The sequence below is a fragment of the Netta rufina genome, assembly GCF_964035555.1.
Source record: "Netta rufina genome assembly, chromosome: 3".
NCBI lineage: Eukaryota > Metazoa > Chordata > Aves > Anseriformes > Anatidae > Netta > Netta rufina.
In genome coordinates this window covers 88,088,859-88,103,880 of record NC_140125.1, presented here as the reverse complement: position 1 = coordinate 88,103,880, position 15,022 = coordinate 88,088,859, and the positions used below count along the sequence as shown (strand labels likewise).

The following is a 15,022-nucleotide window of genomic DNA, read 5'->3' as shown; positions in this document are numbered from 1 at the left end:
TTTTATTTTTTTTTTGTAATCCGGTTATTGCCTCATAGCTTCTAGGCATTAACAAATACACCAGGAGCATGGAGAATCAGAAATGAAGATGGAGAGCCAGTGGTGTGCAGATACAAATCATGTGCCATTCCATGTATTTTTGGACAACCACGTTTTCAGAATTTTTTCAGCGTGCCTTTGCCAGGCCATCTGTATGTGCAACCTAATACGGTTTAATAATTCTTCCATCAGTTTATTCCTTGTCTTGATAGATTGTGACTATGTAACTCACGTGCAGCCTTGATTGTGAGTATGCTTTGGCTAGGGTAGTTGTCTAGTGTTTCCTCGTGTTTGTGACTCAACACATTGCAGCACTGCAGGTATTTTTTCAGGATTTTGTCACCTGTTTTAATGCTGGTAACTAGTCCTTGCAAACAGAACTTTTTCTGAGTGAAAAATCTCATCAAAGGTATGGAAGAGTTTCTTTGCTTCCAGTGAAAGGTCTGCATCCATTACCATTCATAAACTGTCTCAAACCTGAGTCTCTGGTAAATCAGTGGTTGAGAACCCATCTCAGATTCTTTTTCTTTTGTGTCTTGAATTAAGTAGTCCATGAGACAAGTTATTCTAGGATTTGAGAAAACTTGAGAGCTTCTCTCACATCATAGGAATGCTGCTAATGGTTCCTCTCGATAGCATTTCTCTTGTGCTGCTTAGAACAATGTTTTCTTTCTCTTAGGACAGACATAGCTGTTTATTCTGGCATTTGTTTTAAAGCAGCATGCTAGAAATGCTTTTTTTGGAGTTGCTTAACTTCTAGAATCTACTTCTAGAAAGTAGAAATCTACTAGAACTTTCTAGAAATCTACTTCTAGAAAGTCTTGTAGACTCTCCCACAACCATTAGTTTAAGGAATGTGGGTTCACCTGAGAAGTTCAAAGAACTGCAGTAAGTGGAGGTGGCCAGGATGACTCTAGGGGAGAACTAATTTAAGAACAGAATGGCTGAATTGACCATCAGTATTTTGGAGAGTATATTTTTGTTCAAGTCTCTAGTGGAAATAGCTTGTTCCTTTAAAAGTTGCAAGTTATTTTCTTTTCAAATCCAGGTTAATTTGCTACTCTATTTGCATATCTGGTACATAAAGCATATCTTATAATAGGATATGCCCAAATTCTAAGGTTTGGCAATACTTAAAAAATTCATTTACTAGGTGCGGTGAATCATTCAAGACAAAATGCCTCAATACTTCATGTGTTGCTTTCAAAAGCTGTTTACTTGAATTACCGTTGACTTTTGATGGAATTTAGACTCATAATCATCTAATTTTTTAATAGATCAGATGTGCATTTTAGCTACTGCTTTTTCATTTTTCTAAAGCATATTGAAATGTGGCTTTATCTGCATAATACATAGCTTGGTTCTGTTTTGTTATGTGCTGTAGGAAATTAGAGGACCTTCAGAAATTTTCTAAATAGGGTCAGTATATATTTACTTGCAATGCAATGTAGAAAACTTTATACAGTCATAAAACATGAACTCTACAATCTCTAAATAATGCTGTGATAAAGAAAACATTTAAAATGAATTAAGCTTTAATTCAAAGGAGGAAAAGGATGTATAAACTGTGAACAAATTGAAATAATATTTAGACAGCACCTATTCTCAACTAACTGCATCATATTAATACATTTGTTGGTGACTGCTGGCATAGAATGATCCTCCCTTTAAAGAAAACTTAATGTTCAAGTAAGACCTGCACAGGAAAGTGAACAGCTATTGCAGTCTGTTGATTATGGGGAACAGGTTTCAGTTTTGTGTGCACGTATGTGCACAGAGTTTTTGCTTGCTTTTACCAACTTCAAGTTTAACACTGAATATTAATGTAATTGCTGGTTATTAATAAATTTTTTCCTTTGCAGGGCCCACTGGTTTTTGGCTGTCATCTGTTTTCCTGGTCTAGAAAAACCCAAATATGAACCAAATCCTCACTATCACGAAAGTGCTGCAACACAGACAAAATCTTCCTCTTCAGATGGAGAAAGCAACACACCATCTCCTTTGCCAAATGAGTTCGATACCCAAAACTCGCCTTCCATGTCCACAGCAAAGAAGACATTGACCAAAAAGTATAATACAGCTTTAATTGACCCAAACACTGAAACAGAGGACAGTGAGTCTTCGTGTTGTAGAAGAAGTCCTTGTAGGGGAAAAAGTGGTTTCAAAAAATTAAGTCAAATAGACAGTGATGTGGAAGAACCTAACACTGTGGAATCAGCATGCCATAAACTTGACCATAGGACTCCAGATGAAAACGGTATACAGGGTGAATTCACAACTGCTAGCCAATCTATGGGTATGTAATTGTAAAAACACACATTTTAATGTAAATTTGGAAGCTTCACATCTGTTACTACATTTGCAGTTGTGTAAACGTTGAAAGTTGAGTAGTTTGTGGCTCACATTTGAAGGCTGGCAATGTAAGTAATTTACAGCCATTGTGTAAGAAGTTTTTGTGTTCATCTCTCATCACATGAGACTGGAGAGAAAACAGTTTACCCAAATCCGACAAATTTGTCAGTCGCATTATGCTTTCTCACACACAATCATTTTCTAAATGTCACTTAATTTGCATCAGATGAGACTGGAATTTTTAGGGAAAGAATAGTAGTTGCTGATCCTTTGACCGTGAACCCTCAAAATGTATATGCATGGGGCAGCTGAATTAAGATCATGAGAAAGTTTAATTCCATTGTCTTCTAGAGTTTGAAGTTTCACTTCAACAAGTTCTTCAATGTTCTGTTGGAAGGCATGTAAAAAGACTGAGAAGAAAACAACCAAAAAAAAAAATCAGTCATGTGATTTCCATGTTACATTTAGAGAGGCTTCCTCCATGCATCACTTTTGTGGAGGCTGATACCAGTAGTTTTTAGTCATCTGGAATAGCATTTGTACAAAAGTGAACAAAGGAGCTGACATAATTTTGAAGACAAATGAAGGAATTGGGAAAAGATTGTTTTCTCTGCTCACAGTTTTTCCCTTGAGGCATAGAGTACAAAACAGCTGGTCGTGAGAAAACTTCTGTGTCAGGCACTGATAACATTCCTACTGACTTAATTTACACATAGTAAATAATTGTGTCATTTATGGTACAAGGTCTGAAAAGACTATTAATCAAGTGGTCTAATCTGTATACTGCAGGCCATTACATGCAGTATCTTTGGGTGTTAACCATTTCCCACTTTCTAGTCCAAATTTATTCCTGGCTAGTTTATTCTTCTTTTGTGGTAACATTGTCACTACTAGCAGCTCTGTTTTGTTCTTACAGGGAGATAGGTGGGGAGTTGTTGTTTGGATTGATTTTTTTTTTCATTCTGTACACGATTATCGCAGTCTGATATTGCTGCTGTATATGGTCTCACCTGTCTTGGATGCCACTATTGTTTTTTGTCTGTAATTAGTGAGGACATTCTTTATGAAATACATTTTTGCTAGGATAGCATTTCTTTCTTTTTAATGGCTGCACTGTATTGGTGGCTGGTAGATGGTCCTTCTGTCAAAAACTGAAACACTCAGACTTCGTTGCTCAGCTATGGCAGATGATGCACCCTGTGATCAGTGCAGACGTTCGTAATGGTCCCAGTCCAGGTTTAAGAGATTCAATTCAATTCATAATTGACAGTACAGCAATGAAATTTAGATGCACTACAAACCTGAACTGCCATTTATATCAGATGGAAGATGGGATGTAGGCCTTCAGTATTCTGCCCAGTCTTCAGCTGTTACTCTAGAAGGGTATGGATCTTAACTCTTGACTGCCAAAGCTGTGTGCTAGCTATCTGAAGATACCTCAAAAGGCAGCAGCTGCCCCTTTCGTAGTACAGTCAGTGAACTGTAAGTGAGTTGTTCAGTTGAGTTGCTCTCTGCTCTGATTAAGGTCTCCACTGTGTGTTGTGAGACCCTAGGTGCCTACTATACATGGGAGCTTAAACACAGATGTCTTGATCTCAAACTAATTTGTGGTGTTGGACTCATATATTAGCAGAAGTTGATGCAAAATAACTTTGAAGAGATCATCCAAAATACATATTTTTTATTATTTAACTAATCCCCCACTTTTATTCATAGGTCATACAGTTCTTCTTGTATGATCTGTGATTATTCTTGATACCAATTCTTATTTTTTAGGACTGTCAGCAGTAAGCCACGCGAGTGTGGCCTACTTTCTTTGCTGAGGTCTTTTCAAAGACACCAAGTAAGATTAATTCCCAAGTTTGTCCCTATGGAAATCCCCTGGTAACCTCATTCCAGACTGTTAGTTCAACTTCAAATGCAGATCTTCTTTGACTTTGTTAGCTAGTTCTTTGCCCTATTTACTGTTCTTACAGAAAAATCCTGGGTTGCTTTGGTAACTAATAGGTCCTTTGCTGGCACCAGAACCAACACTTTCATTTTTGTGTTTGTTTAGATATACTATACAGCCTTTTCCTAAGGAAAGTTTTCTTAGGAAGTTACCAAGTTCTGCTAGCACAAGTTATATGTTTATCATTTATTTTCACATAGTTAATTACTTTTCTCTTCAAAAGCTGTTCTGAAGGCTTGCATGGTAGTATAGGAGGACTAATGAGCCTGTAGCTGTTTGTGTCTGCATCCTTCACAGGTTTAGCGATAACATTAATTGTTCTTTATATTTTCTGATAGTTTCCCACGTGAGTAAATATGTAAAGGCATATGTAAATATGTGGAGAGTGAATTTTCAGATACATCCTTTTTACGTAGCAAACAGTGAAGTTTCACAAACATTTCTAATCTGTTGCTCCCAGAAGAGCTGATCCTGCATTTTGCCCTCCCTAGCAGCATGTTCTGTTTTACCAGCAGAAGTCGTCATAAAACTGCACAGCAAATCTGATCAAGGAACTGATTCAAATTAAAAATACTAAGCTTTTGGCTGACTTTCTCAGTCTGGTCCACTGTGTGTGGATATATTTTGTGTCAAAGGCAAGAAGAACTACCTAGGGACAGAATGAGACTTCTTTTGGTGGCAGGGCCACTTATTGTTGTAAAGGCCTTATGGAACTCCAGTGGTAATTTCATGGTATGTTTTAGTCTAGGTTATTACAACTTTTTAAGCATTTCACAAAATAAGGAATAATCTTTGCTGTATTATTTAGAATAAACTTTTCCCTTTGGGTTTATTATTTACATGAATAAAATGCTGTTTGTCAGCTGTAGAGAAGTTACTGTGAGGAACTCTTAGAAAATCTCAGGTACTTAAAATTAGTTTGGTCTTCAATGATATGTAGCATTTGGTGTTTAAATATATTACTGTCTGTGATTGATGCAGATGGATTGCACAAAATCAGGCTAAACTACAGTGAAGATTCAGCTGATGGCAGTAAACTGAATGAAGATGAATTAATAGATTTTTCGGAAGACCAAGATAACCAGGTAAAGTATTTAGGAATTTTATCTGGGAAAGGCAGACTGTTGTGTTTCATTTTCAATGGGTAGTGTAAAAGCTTTTATATACATTGTAAATGTGCATTATCTAAAGCTAATTAATTTTACAAATGTCAAATCCAAAGCACTGTTTACCTTACAAAATTTAGAAACTAGCAAACAGGAGAGGATCGAACATATGTTCATTAAACTGTTCAACAAGAAACTGCTGTACTGATCCTGCATTTCATGTTGTGTGAGTCCTGTGCATTATGACAATATTATCCAATGATTTTATTGTAAACTCTGAAAGTCAGCAACGCTCTCTAATCTCCCCAACTCCCATATTTACCTAGTAGACCCGAGAGCAAGTTACTCTGATTTAAGCTACATTTTTTTGGTGTAAACAGATGGATTTATAAGTAGGTGTTAACTCTTCCGTTGCATTTAGTCATTGTTTTTCCTAGTCACATTTAAACAATGTGGGTTTATAATCAAGTGGTGTTCTTCAAGTTCAAGAGTTTTAGATTGCAGAGATGTGGGAAGTCTCTGATCATTCGTTGTCCTTCATTGATTCACTTCTGAGTATAAGAGCGTGATCTCATAGCCCTGTTGCTTCTGCAGTGGAAGTTCAGTGTGAGCAAGTTAGAAGTTAAACAGTTGCTCTTCTTAATTGGTCTTCCTGTGTTTATTGTTCTGGGTATATAAGTCTAAGTTGTCTGAAACAAAGAATCAAAGGCTTTCAAATGTACAGTCCAGAATTTATCTGTTCTTCACCTTTGAGTCCAGACAAAGCAGTTATTTTGCAAAGTCTGCAGCTATTTGTGATGTCTTCCAAATAGTGTGTGTGTGTGTCTATGTGCACAACGTAAAAACAGTCACTTCTTGTTGAAACCTATCTGTGCTTTCAGACTCAATCCACCTGCTGTCATGTCACTTGTCCAAATAAATAGTCTTTGATTCTATCCTAATGAAGTGCCTTTCTGTACTTGGTAGCAGAAAGCAGTGAAGAAAGCTCATGGTCACCTGTGTTCTTTGCGGGGAGGAAAAGATGCCAAGTTCCTCGCTTGCAGTGTAGCTTAGAACTTGGCTCAGGCGGAAGCTGTTACTGATATCTTCTAGAACACACAAAGCAAGTATAGAAATGGTAGACCATGACAGGCTGAGTGTACTTTCATGTCTGCCAAAAATGATGTTGAGGCTGCAGCAGAAGCAGGTGTATTAGGTATCGTGTAGAAGACACGATAAAATCTTAATGGTGTAACAGGAGGATTTTAGTCATAGGATCCTGTGTATAGGATCCTGTATGATTTGTACACAAGTGCTCAAATCATGCTGGTTTCTTGGATCCTGTTTTTGGAAAGCATATCTTTCCCTGTAATGCAGTGGTCTGGGGTAGTAATAGCTAACTCCATAGTCGGGTGAGAAATCATGGATCACTGGTTTCCTTTTAGGTACAAGAACTTAGTGTTCTCATTGATGAATCTTCCATATCCTTCATAGCAATTGTTACTGAAATCAAAAGGTTAAAGAATATTCCCAGGTTTGTGGTGTGTCAGTTTTTTGCAATATGTAAAATCATGTCAATTTGCCTTTGGATTTCCCTTGCTCAAAGAACCAAGTTGGTGGATTCTGGACTAAGGATCAAGCTTTCCTCCTGAGTTTATTGCAGATTTTGCAGATACTGTCTCGTTTCCTATGCTGAAGAAGTTTCCAGTAATCAGTAGGAAGAGACAATACAATTTGGATTTTAACCTGCAGGGAGATGCACCTCTTTTAGGCCAGAAACACTTTAAAAAAAAAAAAAAAAAAAAAAAAGTCATGTTTTTTTGTTTCATTTGTGTGTTTTTTTTTTTCTAGTTTCAGTGGTCATTAAATATAACAGCACCATTCACTCCATGTCTTTCCAGCGTGGATTTGAGAAACAGTGTGAGACTAAAAGTTGTTAATATAAACAGTGAATGGTTGTAAATGAAAAAAAGTTAACACTTCTTTATTAAACTTGATGTTGTTGGTCTTGAATAAAAACAGAAAGTATAGCAATAATTCCTCTTGCATCTGTTTAAAAATGTGAACTTCTAAACACCTGTAAACATGTTGCTTTTGTAGGAAGACAGTAGTGATGATGGTGGCCTTTTAGATGATAACTGTAATTCAGAAATGGGACAGTGGCACCTGAAGCCTACTATCTGCAAACAGTAAGTAGTGAAACAGTTGAAATTGATATTAATACAGTTTGGGAAATGAAAATTTCATGGGAGTGTATGAAATTTTAAGACAGTAATTGTGGGAAATGCTCATACATTTTCTTCAAACAGTTTAGCCTGTGTATTTGTGTTTGAGGGAGCCTTCTATATTCTGTAGTACCATCATCTTCAGTAATCAGAAAATATAGCAAATGAAACTACTGGTAAAATAATACCTTGTTGGTTTCTGTTAAGCCTATGTACTTCTTCAAGTGACAGAAGATTATTTCTTCAAATAAGGCTGTATGTTCATATCTTGTGCTTAGATTCCTACAGAAAGAAGGTTGCAGAAGCACGTTTAAATGTATCCTTTTATATTAAAAGGCAGAATAATTTCTTCAAATTAAACATGTAGTTAAGTTAATACTAAATGAAACCTTTGTGGTCAGTCAAATTATTACAGGAAAATGGGATCGTTTTTAACTGCTTCCATGCCTGATTTAAATGTATTTGAGTTGTTGTTTTTATTGTCTCTCCCTGTTTCTTGGTTAATCTTCTTTTCTCTAATGAGAATGCTTCACAGCATTGAGTTCAATTACAGGGTCTTTCATCTACTTTTTTCATAACCTGTTTTTCATTTGAAATATCTTTAAAATGTTTTTGGATTTTGGAAACACAAGTGATTTATTAATGAACACTGACTGCAGTTGCCTGCATTTTGATGTGACCAGAAGTGTTATTCCAAGTCCAGAAATATTGTCACTAATATTGTTGTCTTCAGAGTTTTCTTTATATTTTACCACGTTTTGTTTATCCATTCTCACATTTTTTCTGAATGTAATGATTACTAGAAAGGTAATGGTTTTCATAAGTGGTTTTTCTTACAGTGCGGGATAATAAAATTATGTATTTATACATTATATGAAATATGTAGGTAGTATCCTTGATGCATTGTCATGAAGGTGTAAAAATCCATCTGTACTGTGAGATTTAGAAATACTTGGTAGTGCTATGGACTTGTAATTATAGCTTAAATTTTTCTCATGCTGATGATAGATTATCTGTTTGTAATACTTCTCTCCAGTCGTTATTTTAATCTGAATATGAAACTTCATAAAATCTTTGACACAGGTATCAAAAATCATTAAGGGCACTTGAAACTATGATAACAATGAAGTATTAAAATTATTTCTGTATGAGAAAGGAAATTCAATTCTACTCCTCCCTTCCAAAACAAATAAAAAAAAAAAAAAGTACTGGATTGTGTGTTTTGAGAATATTGCTTATTTAAATAATATCTCTCTTTCAGTCAAAAATAAAAACAAGTATAAATTAAAGCAATCATTGTTCAAGTAATAATATGCTTGTGCCTCAAAAGTTGCATACATGTAAGTTAATTTACACATACAAACCAAACCTATTTATAAATTCATGCATATAATTGGTCTGAATTTGCTAGTTTCCAGTTACAAAGAACATCTTGTGTGAATGCATGTGTATATTATTATTAGGGGAAAAAAGGTAGAGCTTTGTGATAAGTAGTCTGTATCTTATTTGTCCCTTAAGGTACACCTTATATCTTAACAATGCTGAGATTCTCAACCCTGGAATGAGTTGGCTCCAGTGGATAAATCCAGCTGTTGCCTATAAGGCAGCTGATATAATTATATATAATTGTTACATTTATAGTTTCTGCTAAGACTGTAGCCTCTAGATTGAATGATAGATTTCAGATTCAGCAGTTGGGACCACTTCTTGAACATACAAAATCTAGTGTATTTTTAGGTGCTGTGGACTGCCCTATCTGTCCTCCAGATGTTTCTCCAGGAGGATGTTTGTCGGCTCTGTGCCTTACTTTCCAGTCTCTTGCAGGTGTCCCAGATACCTTGTGCATCTAAAATAGCACTAGACACCTGGGGGGCTTTTAGGGTAACTAGATTTTGCCTGTAACAAATGGTTTCAGTCTGAGAGAATGCACTTAGAAACTATAGTACTGGAGTTCTCTGTACTGAGTGTGTGGTTAAATTTAAAGATAACTTTGTATTTAGCTATCCCAGTTAGGGGATTATAGCAGCACCGGTAAAAATGTTATAGTACTGATCTACTTTTGTTCAAGGTCATCCCACAAATCGCTAGCTTTGTAATGTATTTTCTAAGCTGTTGTAAAAGACTCTGTACTTTAAAAGTGTGTTCTCTTACAGGCCCTGCATTTTGCTTATGGACTCCCTGAGAGGCCCTTCACGGTCAAATGTTGTGAAAACACTAAGGGAGTAAGTTTCATAACTGTAATTTTTGCAAAATTATGCAAGTAAAAAACAAAGTTTTAATTTTCATGGTCTTTTATCGTAGATATTTAGAAGTAGAATGGGAAGTCAGGAAGGGCAATAAAAGAAGCTTTTCCAAAGAAGTCATGAAAGGTTCCAACCCAAAAGTGCCACAACAGAACAACTTCAGTGATTGTGGAGTGTACATACTGCAGTATGTGGAGAGCTTTTTTGAGGTATGTATACCTATTTGTGTAACTATTTGTTTTGTCTCCTGCAGCGATCAAGTATGTGCTGCAATTATAAAAGGCTCTTTTAGCTTTTACAGCTATTTATTAGATGATGCATTAGAAACAAATTTATATGTTCTCATAGATAATAATGAATACTTCCTGGAAAATAAACTAATGGCCAATATTTTAATATCTGGTACACATGTGTACCAGATACCAGAAGCCATGGAATTTTCTGAGAAATTACTGAGAAAAGCTTTGTGTTGTTACAGTGCATGTCCTTTAAAATTACCCAGTAAGAGTTCAAATTTGAGTTCAAAATCTAAACCAAAGACATGGTACTATAAAAGCTTGTTCTTTTTCCCCTAAGAAATGTGACTGTGAATAAATTCATTAATACAACACAGCTAATTTAGGCTTCTTAAGCTTTCATTATAACATGTAAGTAAAATCATTATAGCTAGAAGCCAAATCTTAATTCCATTGAAGAAAATAGTTGAATTTTTATTTCCTTTAACTGTCTTGGCCTTCAAGTTAAGGCTCCTTTCAGAAGGGGAGGATGGAACACCCTCAGGTCTGCGTTGGGAGGAGAAATGGTAAATTGAGATGGGGTGTAGACTCTGTTTACAGTCTAGAGTGCTTTAGAGCACTGTTGATGAGCTGTCCTGTGACTACCCATCTCCCGAGAAAGTTGGTGATTCCTTCTCCATTGCTCAACCCTCACCTCGTTCATTCCTTATGTGATAGCAGCAAGGCTTCAGAAGAGTGTATTCATGCAAAATGAAGGCCAAACATTCAATGTGCCTTAAAACACTTTTTATTAATTAATTTTAGCTTTTGCTTTTCAGAGCTTAGAACCATCCTAGAGAACTTTTTGTTCTGTACGTGGGGGACTGTGGAGCCAGCCACGTTCTAAGGACCTTACCCCTTGGTTCTTGCCAAGTGCCTGCAGAATTATGGCAGGCTGGATCCCCTCATCTTGGCCAGCCCCACAGCTTTGCCTGCCAGGGAGCAGGAGTGGGACGTAGATGTGTCTGGTAGAAAATCACAGGGTATTCTCAGAGGTGACGCTAGTGGGAAAGTAAAACCTGGGCTAGCGGCACAGTACTAAAATATCTCACAGCTATTGAGCTAATCCATTGCAGCTGCTAATGTGTCTGAAAGATGCTACCAAGTCTCAGTTGTCCCGGCAGCTGTACCAGCTGACCTGGAGAGTTGGTTAGTTGGATGGGTAGGGGCTATACAGTCACATCTTCTGCTTTGTGGGTTTATTTCAAGCGTCTTCTTTTAATAATAAGCATTAAAGCCATGACGTGTAGGTCTTTTTAAAACCAAGGCTCGCTTCACGAGGTATCTGGCGTAACAGCACGGCTGGTGCCTGCTGGGCCCCATCGGCTCGGCCACCGGAGGGCGCCTGGGGCCGTGGCCGGGCCGCCGCCATGGCCGCCCCTGGCTGTCCCTATGGTGATGGGGCAGGCAGGAGGGGCTCGCTGAGAGAAAGCGCCGTGCCGCAGGCTGTGCTGATGGGTCGGGGCGCAGTGGTTGTGCCTCACCGCAGCTCTCCTGCTAGTTCTCCGGGTAGGTGACCTCTGGCAGGAAAACGGGAGGTAAGCACACAGAAAGGGCCGGCAGGCAGCCAGGTGCTCTTCACAGGCCCCGCTTTTAAGAGTGGAATGTAAAGCTCAATTTCCTGATTTGTTGTGGTCCCGCAGGTATTTAGAAGAACCGGACTAGAGCTCATTAGGAATCTGGTCTTGATTCTAGCCACCCTTTTTTTCCAAAAGAAAAGAAAACAAAAAACCCTGTATCTTGTATCTATTTATCTTTTACCTCTTAATTAGTACGATGTCTATCACACAAATTAATTCAAATAGTTTGCCTACACAATACAGCAGTCTGAGTAGATTATTTGGACACTCCACCAGAACTGTGGTGTGGATGTGTGATATTCATAGCAAAGCTTGATCAATTTGACATTAATTCTACATGTACAAAAGATATAAACAGTAGAAATTTTGTTTCACGCTGAGGGATGAGCCAGGGAAGAATGCATGTTTTCCACTACAATTCTCCCCAATCTTTTACGTTATAGCTCCCTACTGTCCAAATCAACTTTCTTTTCAGAATCCCATTCTGAGTTTTGAGCTACCAATGAACTTAACAGACTGGTTTCCACGCCCAAGAATGAAAACCAAAAGAGAAGAAATACGAAAAATAATCCTGAAGCTGCAGGAACAGCAGAGCAAAGACAAGAAGGGACAAAAAGACGCAAGTTCAGCAGAAAGATCTTTGCAGGAAAAAACAGAACAACTTATCAACAGTGGCTCAGACTGAATGTTGTATCTGTTGCATGTTAGCTCCACAATCAAAACTGAAATATACATTTTGTCTGCCCAGACTAAAGATTTGGCGTATTCTCTGCTCAAAGTTACTTGGAAATGTTCAATGCCTGTATAAATGTGTGTCATAAAAAGATTTAATTCCCACAAAGATGTGTATTAAGTAAGCAAGTCTGTACATATGTTAATGAGGCCAACTTTTTCAGCATTTGTAATTACTTTTTTTCCACTTGGTAGGGAGCTTTTGTTATGTATTTCTGTTAATAGAACTTAAATAGCAACTTCTAAACATAAAGCAAATAAAGAAAATATTTATAGGATAAAATGGTTAACTTTTTCTTTTTCAGTAAAGCTGTAATGTTACAGGCTTAAGTAACACATAGGGAATGATTTGGTAGTAAGATACTTAATTCATATTTTGACCCTATTTAGTTGCCCTTTACAAGATTATTCTGCTTGCGCTACAAACAATAATATGGGTAAGTGTCTCAGTGTACCATGGCCTCAGAGAGGGTGATTCCCATCCTCACAGTATCTAAGTGTAGGCAGTGTAATAGTTAATAGGACTGCTTCAGATTTGGGGTTTTAAAAGATATGCATTGCAATTAAAATTCCACACTTGCTTTAGTGGGACGGGCTAGAGAAAGGAGGAGAATGCTCTTTGACCAGAGATTACTATTCAAGCAGTATTATAAAAGTGGTTTCAATGAAGTGATCTTGAGTGATACTATTAAATCATATTTTGTGGATCCCAATTGTTGTACAGGTGTATTTTGAGACTTTCTTCATTATAAAATTGTATTTTGGTAAGTGTACTTGGAATAGCAGATTGCCCACATTACATTTTCTATGTTACAATTCTGAATGTTACATTCATATGTGCTTTATCTAAGTAATGAACATTTAAAAAAAGTGTATGATTACTATTTTTTGTAATATCCATGCAAAAAAAAAAAAGAAAAAAACCAACAAAATATCAGTGTTCATTGCTTGCTTGTTTGTTCTTGGCTTTAGGTAGCATCAGACTAATGCTGGGATTTGTTTGGGTATTTCCAATATATTTTGATTTTTAAAATAGTTTAAAATGCCATTGTTGCTTACAGTGCAAGCATCCTTGTTAGAAAGGCTTTGGTATTCAAATGAGGAAAATAAGAAATGTTTTTTGCAAGGATATATATATCCAGTCCACTGCTAGTATGGATATCTTTGAAGGGATCCAGAAGCTGTCTCTCCCTGGGAGGAAGTCTCTCAGGAGACCAAGGGGATTTTCTGTCCTTCCTTGCAGACGGTATTTTCTTGTCTGTTTTTTTCTACTGGGACTGTAATTTGTCATTCCCTTCTCGAGAAGAAGCAGCAGAGACTTCCTTAGCTGAACTTTGTGTCCCCCAAGATCAGTTTTTATACAGAAGATCAAGAATACTTGAAGACCCAGTACTTCAGGCTCTCTGTGAGTTTTCATTCTCACTAAACCCTGAAAACATGGCTGTTAAGGGCGTTGCTGCCAGAAAAGCTATTGCTGTGAGACTCTGTTTAAAAGTAGGGTCACTGACCAAAACAGAGTGATTGCACAAAGAGCAACACAGCCATGGGCTGCTAACCTGCACAGGTAACCCACGGGATTTAGGGGATTTGTTCATTCCCTCGTCTCTTTCTTGTGCAGACCCTGTGCCTCATGGAGAGTATGTAAGCACCGTACGTCTCTTGCAGATGGGCCGATGCCTAGAGAGGTTTTTTGTTGAAGTATGTGGGGGCAATCTTCTGGTTTACAAATTAAATATGTAAGGCACGCGCTTAGGAGTTGTTTCCTCCATGGCATTAGTCCAGTATTCTTGCCATTGTTGCAGAAAATAAGTGATAAAGTAGCTTCAGATTGTTTTCCTGCAGCGTCTTGTATCTGGTTTCAGTGCAACTAACATATTGGAATAGTAGTTTTTACAAATGCAAGTAAATCAGTGATGGCTTGTAGAGAGGAAAGGAAAATAAGTTCTTGGAAATACAGAAACCATTGCAAATAGAATGTGTTTCTTCTCAGTTAGTTATTTTTCCCAATGATATGTTCTAATTATATGGAGTATATCCAAATTTGATCAATACAATTGTTTTCCTTTTTCTAACGCTTGTGATGCAGGTTCATAAATTGATGATGTAGAACTATTTGGTTCTCTTGCTAGGAATGGCCTGGTGCTTTCTCCTTTTCCTTCCTCTATCCTGTCCTCCCCTTCTTCTTCCCTTCCCTTTTTCAAAGCTGTGAAGAAAGTGTTTGATTTATTATCATTTAATGTTAAAGGTCTTGAGATCTTCAGTCATATACAGCAAGCTAATATACATGTTAAATATAGGAAACTTATTTTTTTAATAAAATTTGATGTTAATAGAAAAACACAGGATTAAGAATGAGTTATTTTAAAATGTTACTACTTTGGTTATAAAAGTTCACTACTACATGTACTTACTAATTATTCATTCTCACCGTAGTGGTCAGCTACAGTACAGCTTTGCAACTGAACAAGGAATTTTACTGGTGGCTTTTCTGAATAAAATGTAATAAATCAATGGAAGTTAGTGGGGTGGAGGCTAGATAT

At 37.1% G+C, this 15,022-nt stretch overlaps 1 protein-coding gene across 3 annotated transcripts in view; it reads left to right on the top strand.

Moving 5' to 3' along the window:
• The window catches only part of SENP6 (SUMO specific peptidase 6), an 83,121-nt gene extending 68,345 nt beyond the window's left edge, over positions 1–14,776 (top strand). For all 3 annotated transcript variants that reach the window (XM_084284303.1, XM_084284302.1, XM_084284301.1), the window contains 6 exons: positions 1,902–2,335; positions 5,324–5,427; positions 7,528–7,616; positions 9,806–9,874; positions 9,954–10,104; positions 12,226–14,776. In XM_084284303.1, the coding sequence (XP_084140429.1) occupies positions 1,902–2,335; positions 5,324–5,427; positions 7,528–7,616; positions 9,806–9,874; positions 9,954–10,104; positions 12,226–12,435 (1,057 nt within the window). In that variant the 3' untranslated portion in view covers positions 12,436–14,776. The remainder of the gene's footprint in view (positions 1–1,901; positions 2,336–5,323; positions 5,428–7,527; positions 7,617–9,805; positions 9,875–9,953; positions 10,105–12,225) is intronic.
• The last annotated feature ends 246 nt before the right edge of the window (positions 14,777–15,022 follow it).